The sequence below is a fragment of the Gnatocerus cornutus genome, chromosome 1 (genome assembly GCF_029298725.1).
Source record: "Gnatocerus cornutus isolate USDA-ARS CGAHR chromosome 1, icGnaCorn1.1, whole genome shotgun sequence".
Taxonomy (NCBI): Eukaryota; Metazoa; Arthropoda; class Insecta; order Coleoptera; family Tenebrionidae; genus Gnatocerus; species Gnatocerus cornutus.
The window spans coordinates 32,215,645-32,239,631 of record NC_142233.1 but is presented as its reverse complement, the minus strand read 5'-3'; the positions used below and the strand labels follow the sequence as shown (position 1 = coordinate 32,239,631).

General features: G+C 40.0%; 1 protein-coding gene and 1 pseudogene across 2 annotated transcripts in view; one reads left to right on the top strand and one right to left on the bottom strand.

The window, feature by feature from the left end:
* Window positions 1-23,987, bottom strand: part of LOC148181781 (protein turtle homolog A-like) — a 124,060-nt gene that overhangs the window by 8,712 nt on the left and 91,361 nt on the right. For both annotated transcript variants that reach the window (XM_088042833.1, XM_088042843.1), the window contains exons 5-11: window positions 22,548-22,751; window positions 22,344-22,489; window positions 19,874-20,024; window positions 13,326-13,456; window positions 8,511-8,670; window positions 655-951; window positions 270-608 (exon numbers count right to left, since the gene is read on the bottom strand). In XM_088042833.1, coding sequence (XP_087898959.1) covers window positions 270-608; window positions 655-951; window positions 8,511-8,670; window positions 13,326-13,456; window positions 19,874-20,024; window positions 22,344-22,489; window positions 22,548-22,751 — 1,428 coding nt within the window. The remainder of the gene's footprint in view (window positions 1-269; window positions 609-654; window positions 952-8,510; window positions 8,671-13,325; window positions 13,457-19,873; window positions 20,025-22,343; window positions 22,490-22,547; window positions 22,752-23,987) is intronic.
* Window positions 14,781-15,739, top strand: LOC148181782 (ADP/ATP translocase 1 pseudogene; annotated as a pseudogene).

Here is a 23,987-nt window from a genome sequence, read left to right as displayed (position 1 = left end):
AAAGCTGCGAGCGTTCGATCGCGCCATTAAAAAAATCCACACACACTCGTAGACGGCACTCCCTTGTGCTGCAATTCACCGTGTATTGATTGAACATAATGCAGCGCCTTTATTGTGTGGGTTGATTTTCTTGGCGTGCGAGTGTTAGCATACAAAAGTCGACGGCACAAAGGATCCTCCCAGACTGGGTTAGTGGAGCACAAGTAAAGATTTCCCCTTTTTCCAAGCCGTCGTCTGTATATTAACCAACTCGCATGATCAATCTTTACCTGTTCGTTTTTCCGCGTCGTTGAGCATGATGTCCTCCAGAACCAGGCGCTCGCTGCGGCCTTTAGCGTTCTGCGCGTACACCACGATACGCAACGACGGGGGAAACCCCTCCCCCGTCGGCGGCAGCATCTCCCCCAAGTCCAACCGGAAGATTGGAGTCTCACTCTCCGCGCTGCTCAAATTCAGACGGAGCCTCATAGTGTAGGCGTCGTACGCCTCCAGGATGAAGCGTTGGGGAAGACCGCCGTCGTACCCAGCGCGACATTCCACCTCCAGGACGTCGGCGGTGTGGTTCGTCGCGGCGCGCAACGTGCAGTTCGTCAGGGGACTCGGCTTGGCTGCAAAAACGGGGTTAAAAAACGGAGGGTTGGGGGTGGAAAGTACCTGCGGGCACCACCTGGAAGACGCACGGCTCTGCTTGTCTCCCGATGGAGTTGCGACCCCAGCAGGTGAGCGTGCCGTAGTCCCGCTGCGACGCTGGGGTGTACATGAGCTCGCTCACGTTGCCCACGGAGGTGGAGAAGCGCTTGGAGTCGACGTCGAAGCTCTCGCCGCTGTTGTTGAACTGCCACTCGAAGGTGACGTCCACGGGGTCGGCGGTCACGTGGCAGCGCACCTTCAGGACTTCGTCGAGGGACGCGCCGATCACCGTCATCTCCGAGTCGCGGCACACGGGGGCGTCTGAATGAATGAAATAATCGTAAATAAAAAAATGAGCAAATACAGTGAATATTCGATATAGTCACCTTTGATATAAGAAACATTTGATATAAGCAACCTTTGATATGGTCAACTAATTTAGTTTCTGTCATTCAATACTTTTTTCATGTTCTTTCCTTTTCTTGTTTTATCTTACTGTTTGTTCTTGCTCTTGACAATTGGTATTCTTTGTAGTGTTCTATATTTCTATTTGCAAGCCATTTCTTTAATATTTGTTTCTTGTCTTTTATTGTTAATTTTTCGTTGTTTGTCTACTAACACTAATAATAATTTTTTACAATTTTTTTTCTCTATGTTTATATAGATTCTGATTGAGGAACCGTCAGAAATGTGTTATTCTTTCAGTTTATACCTCTTTCGTTATTGTTTATGCTCTTTACCTTGTCCCACATTTCTTAATTATTTTTTATTGATTTTTCGTTTCTGTTGGTAAATTATCTGGTTATTTTGTGTATATTCGGTGTATAATGTGGCTATTTTTTATCTTTAGGTCATTGCCTAGGCAAGCTCTTTTGTCCTTTCTGTGCGTGCATATACATAAAGAGACCATAATACAGTAGAACCTCGATTATCCGAATGTGGATTATTCATGCTGCGGATTATCCGTGCAAGGGTGTTCGTTCGATTATCTGTGCATTACAAAAAACGCACAAATCGAAGACCAACTACTTCGTATTTTTGCTTCCAATGTTAAAAAAGTTAAAATTTGGAATTTCACGGGTAAAAGTTAGTGTAGTTTAATGAAATTTAAGTCAGTGCAGAGAGAAGAAACAAAATTATGTGTTAAAATTTCAGTCTTTGAATAGGAGTGTTCGCAAACATTAAGAAAAATGCTTGAAACAAATTCTTTTGCAGTGAAATCCTTTGTAATTAAGGAAACTGAAAACTCAAATGGCAGAGAAAATTTCAGGACCAAAAAAAGAAATAAATGAAAGTTCCAATTTTTTTTTACTACAAAATGGTTACTTTTATGTAATATGTCTGATAAGAGTTGATTCTTTCAATATTTAAAATTACTATTGTTAAGATGTTGATAAATTTTGTTCAAGTTTTTATATATTTTTAATTAAAAAAAAGTTCCAAATAATTCTGTTGCTTTAAAACGTATTTATTGAACAACTCGATTATCCGTCCAGACTCCAGTCCCAAGAAGTACGGAGAATCGAGGTTGAACTGTATTATTTTAAAAATATTATCTACCTACTTCGATATAATCAACTATGCTCACTGTAAATAAAAAACGTCCAGCAAAAACGTTTGATGCACTTTAAAGCAATTAAATGAATTTAACGTTTCCGTGTCAGTGGTTTGCATGAAACAAAAACTAAACACTCAATCAGAATCAGAATTCAATCATTTTCCCTGTAAAGCGTTTCCTCGGATTACTCATTTTACATGTGTATTTCGACCCTTCCACGGCCATTTCATCGCATTCCCGCGCCCTCTCCTTTGTTCGGAACATTTAAAAAAATCGGAAATTATCTGGCTCTCCACCTGCGAATGCTCCCGCGTTATTAATGCTTTTTTCCAAGAGCAATAACGGCGTCAGCACGTTGCGGTGCGCCCCCTTTTTCCCATAAAATAAAACGAACAACAACGGGGCCGAGTCTGCCTACACATACAAAAAAAAATAATCGTGAATGAAATCCGTTGAGCATAAATTCGTCGTTTTCAAAACGATACTGTTGATCCGTACCAGATTGTTTTGTGAACATGTATATCGTTTTCACGCATGGCCGATCCGTCACAGGATGACTTTGTGTTGGAGGAATTGACGACGCTGGTGGTGGCACGCAACCAACAATTTCCCAAATGCACCGCCGATTAAATTGAAATGAAGAGTAATGGGCAGGTGCAGGGCGGCGGCGGCACGCATGGAATGGGGGCGGTGCACAAATGCGATACGATATTACATTCGCCTGTTTTATAATGCATGGGTGAGCGGGGAAAAATTCCGAGGAAATGTGTAAAACAAGCGAGAGACAAGTTTATTCGGAGCGATTCCTTGTCCCTAAGTTTTGGCGGGCAGTGTAACTAAAAGTGAACAAGCGAGAGATATTGGGTTAGCTTATGATTAAAGTTCGCTTGTTGCGAGATGGATGAGGGGTGTTTCCAAGCAGACTGTTCTGCTACTCTTTAGTGGCGTTATTAAGGTGTTTGGATGGCTGCAGCGGCTGCATTATGCGCTGTCTAGATACGTACATCCATCACACAAATTTGTTTGCGCTCCTCGAATAGAGCTTTCAAATTTCGGAACGTGAAAAGGATTATCTTAAAACCTGTGGTAACCGTATTAGACTTTTCTAGGTTTATTTGGCGCGCGGCAATTATCTATTGTTGCCAAACGTCGTATTTTATCTTTTATTTATACGTTCTAGACGTCTTCAGCTAATGGCCCTTGCTGTAATGCCGACAATACGACATGAACCTGGAGATTTAGATATCCCAGGAGTAGTGAATCTTGGTTTCCGTAGACGTTCATCCCAACATGTTGATGTAAATGCATAGAGCCACGTCTAGCTTAGACTCGAACTTGCATCTTTATTACCGCTCGTGAATTGCGAATCATTTTCGTATAATGCGAAAAAGTGATTAACTACCTCAATTCTGTAGTCGGGGAGTAAAATTCACGTAATAAACATCATGAACAGTCTTAAAAAGCCAATTTCACATGCATGTACAAATGGTGGATGCGCCGGGATAAATAATTTTCACCAAAGCAAACAAATAATAAATGCGCTGTATGTAGAGCCCAATTAAAAATCTCGACGTAAATCCAACTATCCTATATCCGCTTTTGTCGCTCCCGTCAGCGCCTATCTACAAAAAGTGAATAATTAAATCCGAAATTGCACTGTCTTTTCCATCGTCCCCATCTCGGCCCCATTCACCGTCAATTTAGCTCATCTAGTGTAGCTTTTTATAGCATGTTGCATCCTTTCATCTCCAACAACAAAGTAATTTTTCAGGCACATTTTAATTTTCCGCTCCAATCCGCTGATATTTAAGAAAATTAATATCTTTAGTTCGTCCACTCTCCGAGTTTGAATTTTACTACCGAATAAAAGATAATTAAATATTCGACGTTCCGTTGAAGAATTGACTCGGCGTTTTTTCCGCTCGACAAGGAAATTCCGCGAAACAAAACCGATCAATCGAGCACACCGACGACTCCGACACCGTTCCTGAAAAACAATTTGAAGAACATTGTCGTGCGGTCTTTACGTCGGCTTGGTTCATAAACCGAACCCTGGGGATTCCAAATGCGATCACGTCTTACAAAATCAACTGATGGTGTTAGGACCAAGTCGAGACGATCGATCGCGCTACAAGAAATCGTCGGGCACGTATGGACTCAAAACAAGGCCACTGAAAATTAAGAGAAATAACAACGCTCGGAATTATAGTTTTAATTCGAACCGAGTGGACTTCGCAGAAAGTCGTTCGTGCGAAACACACCGCCCTCGAGATATCGATTTTCTTATCAAGAATTTTATCACTTTAACACACAACTTAATTTTAATTAACACATAAACTGCGGCGACGTACGTAACGAGCGATGCTTGATAAAAAGCAGTCTTCGTTACAGGTGGCTGTAATTAGATGCTTCGCCGCGAAAATGGCAGGTGGCGCCAGGGGTTGGCGCTCGCTCGCGCCGGTTGTCTGCGGTGGGTATAACTTCGGGAATGTGACTGAATAAACGAGTTCATGCGGGGATATATGAAATTATAGGCAAACATCACTAACATGATTTTGTTTGGAATGTATAAAACGCGATGCGTCATAGTCGAAATTAATAACGACTTTATTGACATCAATAGCGTTTCCACTCGAACTAGTCCATTATGTATGACTAAACTCATAAATCTAAATCAGTTTGACCTATTCGTCGGCAAACAATACGCCAATTATGTCCGGCTTTGAAATGTAACAGTTTGGAAGCTACTTCACGGCAAATCATACGGAAAACGGCGCCATAATTTCATAAAAAATCGGAATTATTTTGAATAATGAAATAGATATGTGCGACGGGAACGGAGTTGTGGTAATATTAATTTATTACCGGTTATGAGGTTGTGTGCAAATTACACTGGACGTGGAACATAATTCATGGCAGCGTCATATTTCTACCATAAAAACATGTTAATAATATATGACTGTTTTTTTTATAGTTAACAACAGGAAGTGTACATAATAATAAATGTAACAATAGGAAAAGTTGTGTTTTTAAAAACCGCGTTTGTTCTTAGCCTCGCCTAAGCGATACTAAAATCCATACGATATTAATTTGCAAATTACGCCCATAAACTCTACATTGTGGAACATTACGATCCGTCGAATGCCACCGCCCATATCAGGTCATACCACGGGGCGTAAACGTGGTCAATTAGTCCAAGAATCTTGCCCGTTCATCCCACTAATCATGTCCGTCGATGCATAATCCACTTTTCCCATTTACCACCTTCGTCACATGAATTGACGACGACCAAATAAAACATCTGCACAAAGAAGAGAATCGCCCAATGTACACAAGCGACTCGTGGTGCAGAATATGCAATGTCTACAAATGAGCTGACCGACGCCATGGCTTAGCGGCCACAAGTTGTAATCCCGGTGCGAGAAGCTTAAGAGGATTGACATGTGAACCCCCGGGAACAACTGACGCAGCTCCGACGTCATGACGTGAATTATCTTAAGAGTACGTGATCGAGTTAAGACCCGGTTGCGACACGAGAAATAATCCCGTTCGAGATTTTTTAGGATCGGAAAAGGGCTCGGCTTGTTTAAGAGGTCGAAAGGACGGAAGTTGTATTTCGACATTTAGTGGGCGACCTTTGAAATGTTTAAAGTTCGCGTGACTTTTTACACACAGTACGGTCTCACGAACACACGTGGTTTCGAAGAAGTTGGGGCCGAAGGTTTTATAGCCCAGCTGGGCACCTGGAGACCACCCGAATTTGATACAGGAAACTTTATTGCTACGGCTCGGTGCGTCTATCCGGCCTCTCCAAGAGTCGTTTATTGACTACCTCGTGATTGTAGTGATGCTTGACCCCACTTGTAATGTAAATAATCGTTTGATGAAATGGGACGATAAACATTTAATCGCTCGCAGCAGATATAATCTTTTATTTTTTGCGCTATTACTGTAAAATAGTCATTGGTTCTGTGAATGTTCGCCCACATATGTGTAATCATTTTAAAAGTTCTACACATTTCATGCAAGTTTCCGAGATCATATCATTCATGTTCGAGACCGCAATCGCAGTATCATCAACATATTCGAGTAATAAATTACTTGGGAGTGTAATAACTCCCGGAATTGCAGGGTTTTTAAGAAAAGTGTCGAGTCGCGTTTACAACTATTGATCTGCATGCTGCACATTCAATATGGCGTTTGATGCATGGCAAGATGTCCGAAAATAAAATCGGCGTGTCCACAAGTGCCCTGTGAATGCACAACACAAGCCGAAGGCCCATAAAATATCAATTAGGAGACGTCGAGTATTGTCAAGTGGTGCACTTTGCATGGTCATCAGTGGTCGGTTGTATTTGTCCCAGGACAATGGCGCCGGGCCGCAAGCTCGGATAATGCAGAGTTGCTAATTTCTGGTCGATTATAAAAGTTTCGCAAAGCGCCGATTTCAATTATCTGCATTTTAGAGGCAATCCTCGACGTACAACAATGTTGAAATTTAATCTAGCAGCGTTCAACAAAACGGCTTTCATAAACTTGAAAGGAACAAAATGGAGATACACACATATACGCGGGATACAATGGGGAGTATTTCCTTTGTCCTGTAAACACAATAACGAGCGTTTAAAAGAATGTATTTACGAGCGTCTTTAATATTGTTCTACATGCAAATAGTTCATTTCATACAGCGTGTGTCGTCTTGTCAGTTTTAATTTCGCTTTGGATGTATCAAAGTAATTGATGCTTATTGCTTGTCGCTCGTCTCATAAAGCTTCATTTTCGTTCAGCGAAGAGGGTTCATTCGTGTGCACTCTATAGTCTTTGATTCTCATACATTTTAACAACGTCACTGCTTTAAAGCGCGATGCTCCGGGATGACCTCGTATTTAAAGTTGATTTTTCAGAAGCGATCGCCTTTTGATGATAAGTAGCGTCGGATGACTTCCACTCGGAAAAATCATCGGGACAAAGTATTTTAATTTTCCAAGACATCCACAATGCGGAGATTACGAGCACATAGTAATAAAGGATAATCAGCTTTGGCATAGTGGCTTCGTCGACGGAGGTTATAGGAACAATCGTTTACTGAACAATAGAGTGAGTTCGCGATTACAGATTACCGCAGAGTCGAGGTAGGAAATTACTATGGCTGCCTTATTTGCATCTCTAACGAGTGGTAAAGACGTATAACCGCAAGAAGGATTGCTCTTTCGATAACATCTTATCGCGGATAACGAACGATCCAATAACGCCACCGATGACCGCGGATCTCCCTCTCGACGGAGATTTATCGGAAGTTCGGTTTAGGGACCTTCGTCTTGTGAATTTTTAATTCCGACGTGACTGCCGATGATGCGTTATTGGACCGGAAGCCCGAGCCAAAGGCCAAATTGAAAATTTCAGCCGCAGAGCTCCAACTAATTCGTTTTGCATGACACCGCGTGTTTATACGCCGCGAGTGTAAACAGCGTGCGCGTTCTGTAAACTCTGGCGCCATCTCTCTAATCACCACCGAAGCGTCGTAATTACAGGCACCTGCAATCATTTCCAGGTATCAATTTCGTCGAACGACACGTCGCATTCAATTTATCTTCGGTCGGGGAAATCGCGCACCTTGGAATGCCTCTGTCGCTTGTTAGATTAATGCGGCATGCAATTAAATGCATGTTTGTGCAGCAGGCACGTATATGTATGCGCCTGAGTGCATTACGCCGGCCTTGGACACCTGTTCGGTCGAGCGCTGCTCCGCATACGAGGGAGAAATCCGGCGCCATCGTTAGTTTGCAAAGGCAAGACTTTTCCTTTTTTCGTCGACGTTACCGTTGTTAGGCGGGGACTCTGCTGCTTCACATTCCTGGAAATCGTCAGGACCTCGGTGGAAATTGTAATTTGTGCCATCAACGGCAGGGCTCATGTCATTTCTGCAACCTCTCGAATTGAAAGCGGAGATCTATGCGCCGTATAAGTCAGACGCAAGAGTGCGGCGTCAAAGACCGCCCCCTGGGGACTGAATTAATCATGAGCGGAGGTAGAAGCCAACTGCAGGCTTCATTAGATTGCCGATATTAGGCTAATGCGACAGTCGATGGAGGACGATTGTAAGGGGGACAGTCAAACGCGTATTTACGACCCTACGCATGCTAGTAAAATATAACAGGAAACGGAAAAACACGAGGATTTTCTTATTTTAATTTACTTGAAGTATTTTCCGGGTTCGACAGTTTCCCACCTCGCACAAAAAAATCTGTGAAAATTAATTGCCTCGCAAGAATTAGCGCTTTTCCCCAGTCGTCCTCGCGGTTAATAAATCACTCGTACTTACATCTAACCCTGAGGTTGACGGCAGTGCTGTTAGTCTCCCCTCGGGGGTTGGCCGCCAAGCAGGTGTAGTTCCCACTCTGCCACCTGGTGACCCTTTGCAGAACCAGACTATGCGTGCTGATGATTACTCCCGACGACATGTTCTGACTCACCAAAGTGCCCTGTTGACACACATCATGTATTAGTCATTATTAAGTCAGAAGGGTTGATGAGGGGGTTAATAAGCAATTCATTAGTACACCGATACGAGCGGTGATTAATACTAGCGTGTTTCAGTACAAGATTTATCGCGACTGGCAGATCTCAGAGCGGTTTGTTGAGGAAGAAGTGCATTTTCTATTCTAGTAACATCACTCCGGTCTTTATTTCACTGTTAGAGTATAATATTTCCTTCACGCCAGGCAGTATCAAAGTAACGACCCGTTTGGGGTTCGATATCGGAACGTATGTTTACACAACACTTTGTTGCGATCTACGGCCCAGTCGACAAGCTTTTAAACGGAAATGCGGGGTGCCAGCCAAAGAGAACACTTTTAAATAAACAGCCTTTGGATGAATACATGGGGGCGTTGAATTCATTGTCGTTTCACTCTTCAAATCCAAATTAATTGTCTTGAGTACTTACAAACTTCGCGTGCAACCCCATAAATCAAAAACAATAATTTGCCTTCATCAAAAATTAATTTCAGCGCCTATTAAAACGATGACTGTAATAAGTACGAGCGAGTTGTAAATTCACAGAATTACCGACATGAACGTTGCTAGGGGCGCTGAAAGTAAATGAGACATAAAAGGCTAAAACAGAAGTGCATGGCGGCAAAATAAAAATCACTTTTTGGAGATATTCCGAATCAAAGGCTTTCAAGCTTTTAGGGATCAAGAGTTGAATTCCGGTCAACTACGACGACGATGGCCATTAGTTGAATGCTCGCTACTGAGGTTAGGCGAGGTCAAATGAGTAAAAAGATGACGATATTGCATAATATGCAGATTGAAGGGTCAATTAACCCCATTTTAGCCTCTGTAGGGCATTAACCTTAGGTAGGGCACTCACTCGCATGACTCATCATTTTTTTAACCCTTTAACTGTAAACGTATATGTACGTTTTGGCATTTTTCTCAAAAAATGCAAACGATAAGAATTTGAAATTTTGGGGACAAAAGTAAGCGGATAAGACGAATCGAATGAATGAATGCATATTTACGTGATACTTTCGGTTATGCCGGAAGTGACAGTCAACTTGCTTATTTTAAATAGAAAACACTATATTTTATTGCATTTTGAATTTTATATGCAAATAATCACTTTCAATATATCGTGCTATACCTAAATTGTATCATTTCTGAAATATCTCAATTTTTGAAAAATTAAATTTGCATAAAAAAAAAATTCTACAAACATTTTTGACAATTTTTTGTTTCTGTTAGCCCACCAAATTTGTTTATAAAAGATCCACATAAAATTAAATTGTTACCATTCCAAAGCATGCTTAAAAAAATGGAAACAAAAGACTAAAAACACTTCTGTTTTCCGTATTTTTAGTGGGAAATTGGTGTCCAATACATTATACATAAAGTTACCTTTAATTTGGATGTAGAATCTGAAAATGCAATAATATATGGGGTGTTCCATTTTAAATAAGCAAGGTGACTACTATTTCCGGCATAACTGGAAGTGTCACAAATATGTGAATATTGTCATTCAATTTGTTTTATTTGCTTATTTATGTTCCCAAAATTTCACATTTTAAAACGTATATACAGGATGTTCCAGAACTTGTGACTTACAGAAAACGGGCTTATGGAGGTAATAATTCTGAACCAAAATTAAAAAAAACGGTAGCCAATCCCGGAGCTGAACAGAATTTGAAAATCGGTAACAATGGACACATACTATCACCCATTAGTCAGATGAACACTACACTCTCGTTGGCTAGGAAATTGGGATGGCTTTTTACTCCACCTCTAGAATAAGCGTTCGGGATTGCTAGATATTTTTTTATTTTTTCTCGAATACTATTAAACTTAAACAATTTTTGTTTTGAAATTTACCATCTGTATTGCTGTCGGCACCTCCCCTTGTTCTCTGGGTCATGATTTCTGGGACATTTTGTATACGTTTATAACAGTTAAAGGGTTAATCTTAAAGTTTCTTTACTACTTTGGATTCAAAATTTTGAATTTTGTATTCTTGTAATTACTTTCGATTATCCAGAAATCAAATCCGCTTAAAAGGTCGATACAGACCCAATCACTCCAAGCAATTGGGTCGATTGCGCAGCCATAACTTCATTGAACAAAGTGAATCTGTAAATATCCATTGCGCGGGCAATTACTCAAACACTCGACATTATCAGCTTTTAAAACTAGGCAGGCAACAATGCTTGCTGGGAAAGTCCCGCTGCCACGTAATGTTGGCTGCCTAGATCGTTTCAGTTCCTGGGCCATCTCCCGCAGCGAATGATAATGTAGTTCCGACTTAATTAGACATTTAAAAAAAAACACTAATTTAATCGCAGCTGCCACACATTGGGTCTACGAGTTGTAAACGATCGTATGAATAATTCAAAAACACCGCCACCGACATTAATACCTAGCCCATTTCGCTCGCGCCATGCAAGTGGCGTATGAAAGTTTATCATTTATGCATCACTCATTAGCTAAGAATGAGAGTATAAGCCTCTATTGCGTCCGTGTAAACGATAATTTATTATAGTGTAAAGGTGACGGAACGCCACAAGGCGACGTTTTAGACCCTGCGTGTTTACCAGGTTACACCAACACATCAGACCTCCTTGTTATCTATTGCACGTCGTTTATTCTCGGCGACGATGTCTGTTTTACTTTATTTTACATGCTGTACACGCCACTTTTTGACATTCACCATCTATCAGAACCGGGCTGAATCACAACCGACAACAAGGGAACGACGAAATCGCAACGTTAGAGCACAAATTTAAACGACGTTTATGTGATTATCCGACGGTGATAAGAGACGCTAACGGCCCAATGAACATCTCGACTAATTTGTTGACGTTTCGTTTTAGTTGGGGGCACGTGGATGGGCTTTTAATGGGGGCGAAGCTCCGGGATTTACGAGCACGGACACTGCAACTAATTTCATTCGGAAATGAAGAAGCTGTATTAATTAGTTGTCGCTGCATTGTGGCGCTTAATGGGAATTAACTGCGTCGAGCGACAAAGTTTCGGGCTGCATGGGGGCCAACGTGACTTGGAAGCCTAGAGGAGTTTAAAACGATTTACTAGGAGAGATACACTGGGAGCTATCGCTTTACACGATCTACCTACTACTGCACTAATAAAGATAACAAATTTTAGTTAGTTCAGTGCTCTTTCTTTGTAGCCGGGAGTAATTCTTCGCAAAACGGATAGAATTGTTATAAAAATCTTAAGAGGGTGGGCGGACAAGCACTAAATTCAAGCGGAGCATTCTTGTGTTATCAACTTCTCATCACTTCTTCCGCAATACAGCGGTTAAAAGTGGTGGATGCGCCGGGCAATATTGAAATCTCGGCCACAAATCATGCCAAATTACTTCTCAATCTTGTTCCTTTTGCCCCGCCGCAAAAACTGCATCATCAAGCGTTCGCTCCCCATCGTGCAAACGCCGCTCTTTACGACTCTCGGTCACACTGCCCCTCATCCCCACTAAGTAGCCGTTTTCAATTAGGAGTCAAATTATATCGCGCAGAAACTCCAGATATGGGGCATAAAAAGACCGAAAGTGACAAATAAAAATCGTTGATTAGTCACCCCCGGAGCCCCTTTTACCATGACCATTAATTCTAGGTAGTTTTACCGCCTTTATATAAAGATTGCGCGTAATCCCCCCTTTATGGTTCATAAAAAACGTGCAATTATAGCTTATAACCGTATCGAATGCGTAAGCGGGAGTTATGGCAGTCGAAATCGTGAAAAGTGGCCCACCAAAGATCTGCCGGGCCTCCAGAGGCCAAGTTAAATTACCGCTGTCCAAGCATTAAATCTCTTCTCCGTCTCTTTCGGTTGTTGCGAGTTGGTGCCATTCTGCTCGGAAACTTTGTTTATTTATTTTTAATATCCTAAGCAAACTTGTGATTTCGCTCGCTCGAAGCTCTTGAGAAGAAAAAGGATGGAAACGTGAGGTCGTGAATTAGAGAAACGAATGTTGGTCAAACTGTCGTAACTCCAGGTTGGGGTATAAATGCTCCCGAACTTTCGTTATGTATGAAGTTTGTCGGCCGGAGGGCGGACTAATCACTCTTAGATTAACTTCTTTCACATTGCTTTACTTAATTTTTTCGCCGTTTCTTTCATTCCAAACTTCTTTTTGCTTGTAATTAATTTCTTTTTCCACCATAAATAGCTATCGATAAATCCCACGCGCGAGAAACTTTCCCTCGAAAATGACACACTAAATTGCAGTTTAAAAGTTACAACACGAACTTGATGCAGTTTTTGCATCGAAGGTTTCATTTCAACCCCTATTCTGTCCAGATTTCGCTATCGCCACCCCAGAGTGGAATTAAGCCCGTCCGAGCTTGCCGTATGAAAACAATTAAACTGATTACCTTCCGAGGAGCCATAGCAAGAAGACAGGGCCGGTTTGGGACACCTAATAAAAATGAAAGGCCTGCGTCCACCGCGCTTCTAATTAACGCCGGCTCTCCCGCACGCACAAACAATTAATCCGACGCCGAAGGAAAACACCAAAGCGCTCAGCACAAGATAAAAACATAATATCGGTCCGCTTTGATGTTTTTGTAACTGCCAGTGTTGCCAACACAACTCGTTTTTCAAGGACGTTTATACTTACGTCGTGAAACCACGTGATCTTGTGCTGTTTCGGATTGGCCTTGATGTTGCATTCAAAGTACACATCGTCGCCTTCTTTGATGTCTTCAGGGTTGAGGGTGCTACCCAGGTGAAGGACCACTTGGGGAGGATCTGGAAGCAAACACAAAGTCAGAAACGATACTCTCGACGAGCTAGTATCCAAACAAGTCCTCTTAATTGGGTTGAGGCACAAAGACTGCCGATTGTTGGTTTCTAGATCGATAAAACAGGTGATATCAATTCACGAAGAACATTCCTGACATTACAGAGTGGCGTGTTAAGATCCTTCTGTAATTACGTGAGCACAAAAACTGTACTTGTCGAGGATGCAATTATTCCATTTAATATAAACGGACTGATGCACGGAACGACGCACGCTATATAATAAACTATTTCTTGGGGTAAAATGCTGGCTAATTTATTTGCCGGAATCGTCGAGACATTGAGGAATTTTAATATTCAAGAAACACGGAGAAACCTAAGAATACATTTTAGTTATTGTTGGATAGTTGACATTGCGGCTTCTAAGATGATTAAAATAATGTTTACTTACCACTCGCGCTGCAATATTAAACAAGGCGGAGCATGCATAAGAATGCCGGAATTTATCATTACTTTATTAAAAACGGGCACTTTTAAATGAACCGCCCACCGAACGCAGCGTCCTCTATCTCGGCAATAAATTCGTTTTTAGAGGAATTCTGAATTTCAAACAAACGTGACATTAAATCGCAGTGCTTTTCTCTCCTCCCTTTTTGCTCGACAATTCCACTTCTAATTTCGCAACAATTCAGTCTCAAGAATGTCTCAGAAGAGAGGTTATAATCGTCATTTCCAACATTACGTTCACCTGCTCCATTCTTCAATAAAACAGTTTTCATTATATTTTAACGACCGTAAAGAGAATCTTCAAATGGTATCGAATTTAAATGTGAATTATACAGCAAAACTCGAGTTTCGGGTCGATTCTCGGGTTTGCCGACAGAGGGGGACGGTGGTGCCGATTGTTCATGATCGCCGCTAGATGCCACTGGCGAAAGAAGTGAAACGACCACACTGTATGCCTTTAATATTTCAGATAAATCGAGTTTCTCAGCGAGGATTCAATTTTATGACCATTTCGTCTCATTTGGACGTGAAATTCGTTGGATTCGTCCCTGCCTCTTCTCTTCACATCCAATTTCGTAACAATTCAGTCCCAGCTCATTCTCAAAGTGAGGTTATTACCGTCTCTGTCACTTTCGCATCACTTTCACCTGCTCCGCTTTAATAAATCAATTTCCTTGTATTTTAACGTCCGCAAAAGAAGTTTCTTTTAAGCCAACAGAGGGAGCCTAAATTGTCGTTTTTTCGGAATCACCGCTAGATGTCGCTCGTGACGTTTTATCTGTCAATTTGTCATTTTGTCAAAGTGTGAAGTTGTTAATTTAACGTAATGCCAAGAGAAAGTTTCTGGATTGATTTTCTGGCGGGGGGCGTTTCGGCGGCCGTCGCCAAAACCGCTGTCGCCCCCATTGAGCGGGTGAAGTTGATCCTGCAAGTGCAGCAAGCCAACAAGCAGATCCCGGAGGAGAAGAGATACAAGGGGATAATTGACTGCTTTATTCGCATCCCTCGGGAACAAGGTAAGAATAGAATTGTAACTACACGTTCTGTGCGATGTACCTAACGTGTGATCCTTCAGGATTCTTCAGCTACTGGCGCGGGAACTTCGCCAACGTCTTACGGTATTTCCCCACTCAGGCGTTGAATTTCGCCTTCAAGGACGTGTACAAGAAGATATTCATGGAAGGCATCGATAAAAGTACCCAATTCTGGCGTTACTTCGGAGCGAATTTGGCGTCTGGAGGCGCTGCGGGGGCCACCTCGCTGTGCTTTGTCTATCCGTTGGACTACGCCCGGACGCGTCTCGGCGCCGACGTCGGAAAGAGCCTCGCGGAACGGCACTACGCGGGAATGGTCGACTGTATTGTCAAGACTTTTAAAACCGACGGCCCCATTGGGTTGTACCGTGGGTTCGTCGTGTCGGTGCAGGGGATTATTATATACAGGGCGGCGTATTTCGGGTGTTTTGATACCATCAAGGGGATGCTTCCGGATCCAAAGAATACTCCGTTTCTGGTGTCTTTTATCATCGCACAAACTGTGACGACGATGTCCGGGTTTGCGTCCTATCCTTTTGATACCGTGAGAAGGAGAATGATGATGCAATCCGGACTAGGCAAGGACAAAATGATGTATAATAATACCGCGCATTGTTGGGTGAAGATTCTTCAAACGGAAGGACCGCTGGCTTTTTATAAGGGCGCGCTATCCAACGTTTTTAGAGGAATGGGGGCTGCCCTCGTCCTGGTATTTTACGACGAAGTTAAGAACCTTTTCGCATCATTTTAAAGTGTGTCTTTCATAAATGTAACTATTTTCAATAAATTTGTGTTCTAGTTCAGGTTTAACTCGGAATTCTTCTTGAGGTTTGGGCTTGTAGTTTAGGCAAAATAGACACAAAAATTTCAAAAGCTCGGAATAATTCCCATAAAGCTGTTTTTTTGTGTGGACGCTCATTTTATTGTTTCAAACAAAATATCAAAAGTCCGTATCGATAGGTGTGCTGCTAAAAAAGTTACGCGGTAGTAAATATCAAAGAAAACAAACATTTGCAAATATCTTGTCACTGGAGATTACAATGGTAAAATACTTATTATGAAAATTGTATCTTATTAAATTTGCCACAAAAAAGATCCCGTAATATTTTTCGTAAAAGTTGTCATTTTTGAGATATGAATAGTATTTTTCAAAATTTCAAGAATTTTATTCTTTTGTGACCTACAGTCGAAACATAGAACTTGGTGTCTTGACCTACGAAATTTTCTAGCAACTTATGAAATTAATCTTCTGCAAATTCTTTTTTATGGTACTCATTTTCTTCAAGAACTTCTTGTAGTTTTAGAGAGTCCTCAAGAAAACAGGAAAGATTTTATGTATATGTTTGTTGAAATCGTACAATTTAGACTCATTTACCTAAGATTCAGGTAAGATGAACTGCAGCAATTACCACATACTGTTGAAAAATAAAACTTAACTTTTTCACGTAAAATTAAAACTATAACTCTATCACCATTAAAACAATTGCTTTTCACTAGCTAAAGACAGTTTAAATTGTCTTCTAAACTTCATTTTAGTCTTCATGTCTGTCTTCAGCAACAATCAGCAATGATAAAATTGGGCATTACCAATATTCAACATTAGTAATGCACAACATTTTTAACCATTTTGTCACTGTAAAATTTTTTAGAGTTCTTAAAAGCAAAAATGGTTTTACTTCGTGGAAGTCTGCTGCGAGATTGACTCCTAGAAGTACTTACACCTTTCAAATCATTCTTTTGCTTTTGTTGCAACAATGTTACGTGGACAGTCAACGTAAATTGGATAAAAATGTTGAATTCTCATGGGTCTGTAAAATCTAAGAGCAGTTCTAAGATCATTAAAATACTCTGTTATACATTAAGAATTTGATCATCAGACAACGTTTTCGTACATGTGAAACACACTTCAGTGATTTTGTGTTCAAAGAATTGCTCAAATATTTCAAACTATCGGTCTACATAACCAAATCATTATGTTATTAGTTATTACATGCTAGAGACGGCAGATCTTAATATTGCTAAAGACGGTGATGAAGACTAAAATGTAACATTTTGGAAATAATCACAACTGTGCCTTTACCTATTTCAGATAAACTACTCAATTTTATATTATAAAAGGGTTAGAACTATATTTTTATTTAAACACATTGCATAAATAAGTTTAATTTTTTGAACACTATGTGGTAATTGCCGAAATTCAAATAGCCCGATGAAAATAACGCCTAAGTGTGAGATGTCAACGAAGATATACAATTACCCATTTTACTTCTTTCAGGATCTTCAGAAACAATATCAAGTTCTTGGAGAAAATATACACAAAAAAATTCCATCAGCAGAAGATTAATTTCGTACGATGTTAAAAAATTTGGTGAATTAGATTTTTTTGATGTATTCTGTTATAAAAAAAGCGCTCAAAGTACTCGATTTTGAAGATGCTGTAAAAAAAGAAACAATTACTTGAAAATTTCAAAAAAATCACTAAACATACTATATTGAAAACGATTAGTCCTACGAATAACTATTGTGCGCCTACGTCATTTTTCATGGCATTTGTGATACTCATTTGCGGCAAGAAAACCACCTTTTGAATGTCTAGGCAATCAAACGTGACATTTCGAATAGTTGGTTTTATTTTACAAGTTGGCATCGCTGCATAAATGTCAATAGTGTCAATTTGTGTGCAGATTTGGAGGCCAATGACCATCGAAAATAATAAAGGTAAATTAATTAAGTGGAGATTCCACAAAAATTTGCTGAAACACATTTGAATTTACATTAATCTGCAATCGTTTGATTTGAATGGGGTGCTACCAACCTATTTCCCAGCTGATGAAATTCCCCTAAATGACGGAATGACGTTTCAAATTCAAACCAAAAGTCAAAATAAATAACTATTAATAATTGTCGGCGCACAAAATTTCGTGTTTGACACGGCTAGAAAATGTTTTGGAAATGTTAGGATTTCAATACTTTCCTTGCATTTCCAAAAGACCATTTTTTGGCCTAGTGAAACAAATAACTATTTTGGTTGCAAATTTAATAAGGTACAATTTTTATAATTGTTGTTTTTGCCGTTGGAATCATTCGTGACGAGATATTTGCCAAAAATTGTTTTCTTTGATATTTACCACCGCGTAACTTTTTTAGCAGCACACCTATCGATGGGGACTTTTGACAATTGGTTTAAAACAATAAAATAAAAGTCCACACAAAAAATGAGTCTTATGCGAATTATTCCGAGGTTCATGTTTGTTTTGCCTGGAGTATTGGGGTAACGAGCTCGCCTATGCATCACATGTTGTGTCCAAATAGAAGTTTTCTTTTTTCAGAGGGAGTTTAAAGTTTCCAACTTTCGTGCCGTTTATTCTAGGTATTAGTTGAAGTGGGTAGTTTTAAAAATGGCGTAGGAACAGTAAATAAAGCTCGACGAGATGGCGCCTAGGGACTGCGAGGTACGAATTGTGTAATGAAGAAATAACACCGCGCACTGAAGGAAATGTATCAGATTTGACTAAAAGGAAAAACGAGCTAGAACTTTGGAAATTAAATTAAGTCAGTCCGCTCATAATTTCATATTTATAACATCTGCGGTCTCCTGGAGCGTCGTTGTGACACTCCCTCGCAAAATTATTTCATCTTTGATACGGGAGGGAAAATATCTAATTTGTTTCGTGTCTCCAGCATAGTTTCAGTGATTGGCAAAGGGAGTTTTCGCAGGTTCAATCACGCTGGTGCAGCTGATAAACGCCCATTCGTCCTCGTCTACAAAGAGCCGTTAGCTTGGCAAGTTTCCGTTGACGGATTCGAAGGAAAGCCCTCACGTAAGTAATTGTCAATATGTGCAAAGCCTGTGGCGAAATCTTCACTTCAAATAGGTACTCGCACCACTTTAAGCAGCCTCGGTAAGAAGTGTATTGCGAAGAGAACCGGAACCGGAGTGTATCGATTTTATACCTCGCGAATGTATGCTTTTCAAATTTCGTACGAGTCGGTAATTGAAAATTTCCGCTTCATTTCGTTACGCAATTTTCTATAATTTATTTAACACGCCTGTAATTATCAAGGGCGCCGTTTTCGGATTTATTACGGCGCTCATTGTGAGGCGTCAAAGCTTTTTTCGGTCGAGGAATGCAATAATTTCGATTTGATGATGAAGGTCGCGATCGGTTACGAGCGCGGGAGTTTTTCAGCAACTCTTTCGACGCCTCGGAATGTGGATTGATTAATCTTTTTCGATTCGGTAAACATGAGGAACCGACATTTTGCTAAACATGCGCGCTGGAAGATTTTTTCGACAAAATAACGGGATTTTTAGGGATTTTCCAAGGTTTATTGGATGTTACAAAGGGGATCTGCATGATGGATCGCCGCCGGAGGGTTTATTTCGGCCGGGGACAGTTAGCACTTGGACAAATTAGCACTCTTCCGACGACAAAACCGCAAGTTTTGTGTTGTTGATTTGTTAATCACGGCTTAAGGTCGCTCTCCTGGAAGTTTATCGCAATTCTCCCCACGTTTCCGAGCCGAATTCCTGCTGGCACAGGTGAAATTCAACCCAAGACGATTTGAACAAATATCTGTCAGGCGCCCAAGTTATTATAGACCTAAAATACAATTCCACGCATTCTTAATAAGATGAAAATCGTTGTAACGCGGCGGTCGTAATGAAAAACCGCGATACGCGCTTTATGTAAATGTGTGCGCTTTGTTGAGAGAAAGCTCGTGAAATTTAGACGTCGTAAATACCGGCGGCACACTTTCATATTTTCATGCCGTCACGTTGGCGCAAGGTGAGGCAGGTGTAAGGATCGATATTATAGCTTCCGATGTGAATTTTAAACGACGGAATTGATTACGAGTCGTTTAATTATTTTGGGATACTTACAGACGACGTTTAGCTTGAAAGAGTCTTCTTGGCTGAAGCCCGGGAGCTTGGGGTTGTCACCTAGACACTTGAGGAATGTGCCGTCATCTTCGGGGACGGGGGCGAACGTCACAGAGCTGGCGACCGCGGTCTCGTTGCCCTCTTCGAGAACCTGACAACCACACAGAGTGAAAGCGGACGTGCGAAGGGTGCAAATTGCGGTTTCAAAGCTTTAATTGAACGAAAGAGGAATTTATGGAGGTGTGCGACCACTGTCTGCGGCTTGCCGATTTTATGAAATCTAAATCAGAGATGTTAAGACGGCAAATATAAAACAAGCCCGCAGTTATCTGTTTATAAGCCCATTACTCCGACCGCTGCCTTTTACGACTACACAACAAATCCCACAAATTTTCGCCTTCGCCCGACAATAAACCAAATATCGGAAGGAATTAACGGGATACGACCAGTTCGTTCGCGACAATTCGTCCCCGGTCGATTCTTTCCCGGCTTTTTCGTCTTCTGGTCAATTCGTCCCGGACTCTTTCGTCCTCAATGCAATTTCTGCCTAGGCAAAAAAAGTGTTTCCTTGACAACGGCTGTTATTATAACGAAATTGCATACTTTATTTTCTAAAAACGACTAAAAATTTTCTTACGTTTGGAGAAAAAAAAAACATTTATAAAAAAAAACATACACAAAATTGCAATATTAGCATGCGATAAACGCATTACAAATTAATGTCTGATGAAGAATAAATAAATAAAGAATGAAAGTGAAAATATGTCGTCTGGATAAAAATTACTGTACCTTATGTAATTTTGATCAGAGAACACGATGGTGACTTTGAAACTTTTCTATTACGTCTAGTTTTTGAGATATAAAAAAATTGCTAATTTGAGTGCAGAAACATCTAAAATCGTCTCATGATAGTGTGTGTAAAATATTATGAAAATTGGTGAAACCGTTCTTGAAAAATAAAGATTTTATGGTAAATTTCAGGAACTAGATATACATTTTTGTAGTTTTTATTCACCAAACCATCTGGTAGTCTTAGTTTTAAATAAAAATAATTTTTTGTTAAAGAAAAAAAATATGTAAGGTGAGTTGGGATAATATCGGACGCAGGGTAAGACCGAACGAGGATGCAAGATGTAAGACAGCAAAAGATTTGTAGTCCACGTTTGAAGTTACTTTTGGAACATACTTTCTTGCCTGCTACTCTACTAAAAAGTTTTTTGTGTTAAAATTAATAAGTATTTTGTCATTTTTTGTGCAACATTCCTTGATTTGTTCCCTTCAGATTGGATTTACATAATTGAGTACATGAAATTAGTAGTAACTTATGTAATCTTTGTACACATTAAAGGTATGATTAAATTTAGTTAAAATTGATCCAAATTTCTATTTAATTAAAGCTGATAATTTTGAACTAGTCTAAATTACGTTCGATGATCCTGACTCAAATTACAGTTGTCATAGATCATAGTAACAATGGAAAGATACAAAAAACGTAATTAAAATAAAACACTATTATAACACATTTTTTACTTTTTTTTTTGGACTTTTTTCGGAAAATCTTGATATTAACAGTGACAAGCATGATGACAAAAGTTTTGTTGTTTTTTTAGCATACCAAATTAAAAAAAAACATTAATTTTTTTTCGAAGTAGGGTTAGTGGGAGTAATTTTTTTTATGAAAATTAATACAGTCTTTTTTTGAGTATTACCTAATAAATTGTTAAGAATTCTCACATAATTATGGGTGTCAGAGTAACAAAAACATACTCAGTTAATCGTTATTAAGATAAATAAACAATAAAAAAACAGTTTTTTTTCCTTTTTTTGATATTTTTCTTCATCTAAAAGCTGTTTGAAATAGAAATAAGTGATTATCTTAAGTTCTTATATCTCAAAAATTGGGAGTGTCAGCGAGTTTTCAACTTTTTACGTCGACGACAAAAATCGTGTTTACTTGTTATTATTATTGTTTGAAAAATATTCTAAATTATCTTCAATGATAGAAAAAAATCTCTTTTTAAGAACAAAAACCTGCAAATGAATTTTTAGCTTTTAACTCTCTTTGTGTCCACCAAAAAAATCACATAAAAGTAGTAAATCCATAATATATCAAGAAAAACATTTTAATGATCAGATGCAAAAAACATCTAAAAATAACTTTGAAAGACTGGCACTAGTTTCCTGGAATACAGTAGAACCTCGATTATCCCGGTGCGAATTATCTGTGAAGGGAGTTCGTTGATTATCCGTGCCTCGATTATCGGTGCATTACAGAAAACACACAAATCGAAGACCAACAACTTCGTAGTTTTGCTTCCAATGTTAGAAAACTTAAAATTTGGAATTTCAGTAACAGTTGGTGTAATTTAATTTTCAAGGGGACGAAATAACTGGGAACGAATTGACCGGGGGCAAACTGTCGGGGACGAACTGTCCGCAAATCAGAATTAACCGAGTTTCTAGCACTCACTTTTCCTCTCCTGAAGGCGCGGTTGTCCCTCGTCCAGGTGATCTCAGCTTTCGGCCGTGACCCCGTCACTTGGCATTGTATCGTATATTCTTGGTTGGCTACCATTTGTCGAGGTTTGTGCAGAATAATGACGCTGAGAGGCCGCACTGCAAAGGGTTCGGTTGTTTACTTGCGGGGTTGATGGGCGGTTCTATTTAAACTTACGGAGAAGTTCTAGTCTTACGGTCTTCTCTGCGGGCATCATCAGCTTTGTGTTGCTTGCCTGGCACTTGTACGATGAGTTGAGGTGCTCTCGACGCACTGCGTTTACTGCCAAACGGTTCACCATGAGGGTGTCGCCGATGGCCTCTACTTGGCCCTCCACCAGGCGGTCGTTCATGAACCACGACACGGTGGGACTCGGCCGACCTGCCAAAGACACACAAAACTAAATCAAGACCATCAATAATGCACGCACTCTCCAGATTTGGAGACAGTTTGAGAGTTTCGGTGCGTTCGCCTAAACTGTCTTTATTAAAATTTCAACAAGCTCAAATCAAATGATTTTAAATTGTGTAGGTAGTTTTATCTCTCTTTATGGAGTGGTGTAAACATCCCGGAATAGTTTATGTGTAAAAATCGCCCGCTCGTGTTGTACTTAAGCAGATCCACTTCCTAATGGAAAAGTTGAAGACGGGCTTCCGTTTAAAATTTCCCAACCAAATCCGGCATGACGGATTAAATAAAATAAATTTCAGAGGCGCCTGAAATAATGGCCGACAAACTTTCCGACCGTCCTGAAAAAGCTAGTTAGGTGTTTTTCAAGCGGGCAACTTTTAACAAAGGCTGAATCTGAAATATAATCTATTTTTGTTTGTTCGAAATTTCTTTAAAAGTCACAACATAATCATCTCTTCCCCTTTTAAGCAGCAAGTTTTTACGAGTTTCTGAAGACATTTTTCATGCCACACGTGAACCTCAGTTTTAATAAATAACACATAAAACTTATTTATGGCTTATTGATATGAAGTCAGACAAACGCACGAACATCCTGTAATACACAAACTGTTATATGAAGGAGAAGTTGTCAGCGAGTTTCAATTCTGCCCTTGTCGCTGGTCGATACCAGTAGACACGCGAACTTCCAGGTGTGTGTTTGTGGCCTTGCCAGATTAGATATTTATCAAAGAGCGGCAGAAGAGCAAAGAACTAATAAATTACGGTCTGCTAACTTGGTGTCACCGCCGAATTATGACGCCAGAAAGTAAAACGGAGATTTGTAAGAAAATTTGGCGGTGATTGAAAATATTGTAGCGTGTGGAAAGCGCCATCTGATTAACCTGTCAAGGCTCATGCATCAATCAGAATAGTGGGACCCACTTTCAAGGAGAATGCCTGCCCTACATACGTGTCAAGATGTATTTTTATGAAATTGGGACAAGTTTTGTGTGGGAGTACAATAGTGACTTGTAAAGTCGATTAATTATGTACCGAAAAACTTCGAGTTTAGAAGAAATAAAAGCACAATGTGGAGTTATTTGTCTGGGGTAATTAATTGAGGATTCTTCGAAAAACTATAGCCACGAGAGGATTAGGGAGACAATTAATTGAAAAATTTCCATCTACTTTAATTGTCTAGTTTTTAGTTACGATGTTATTACATTC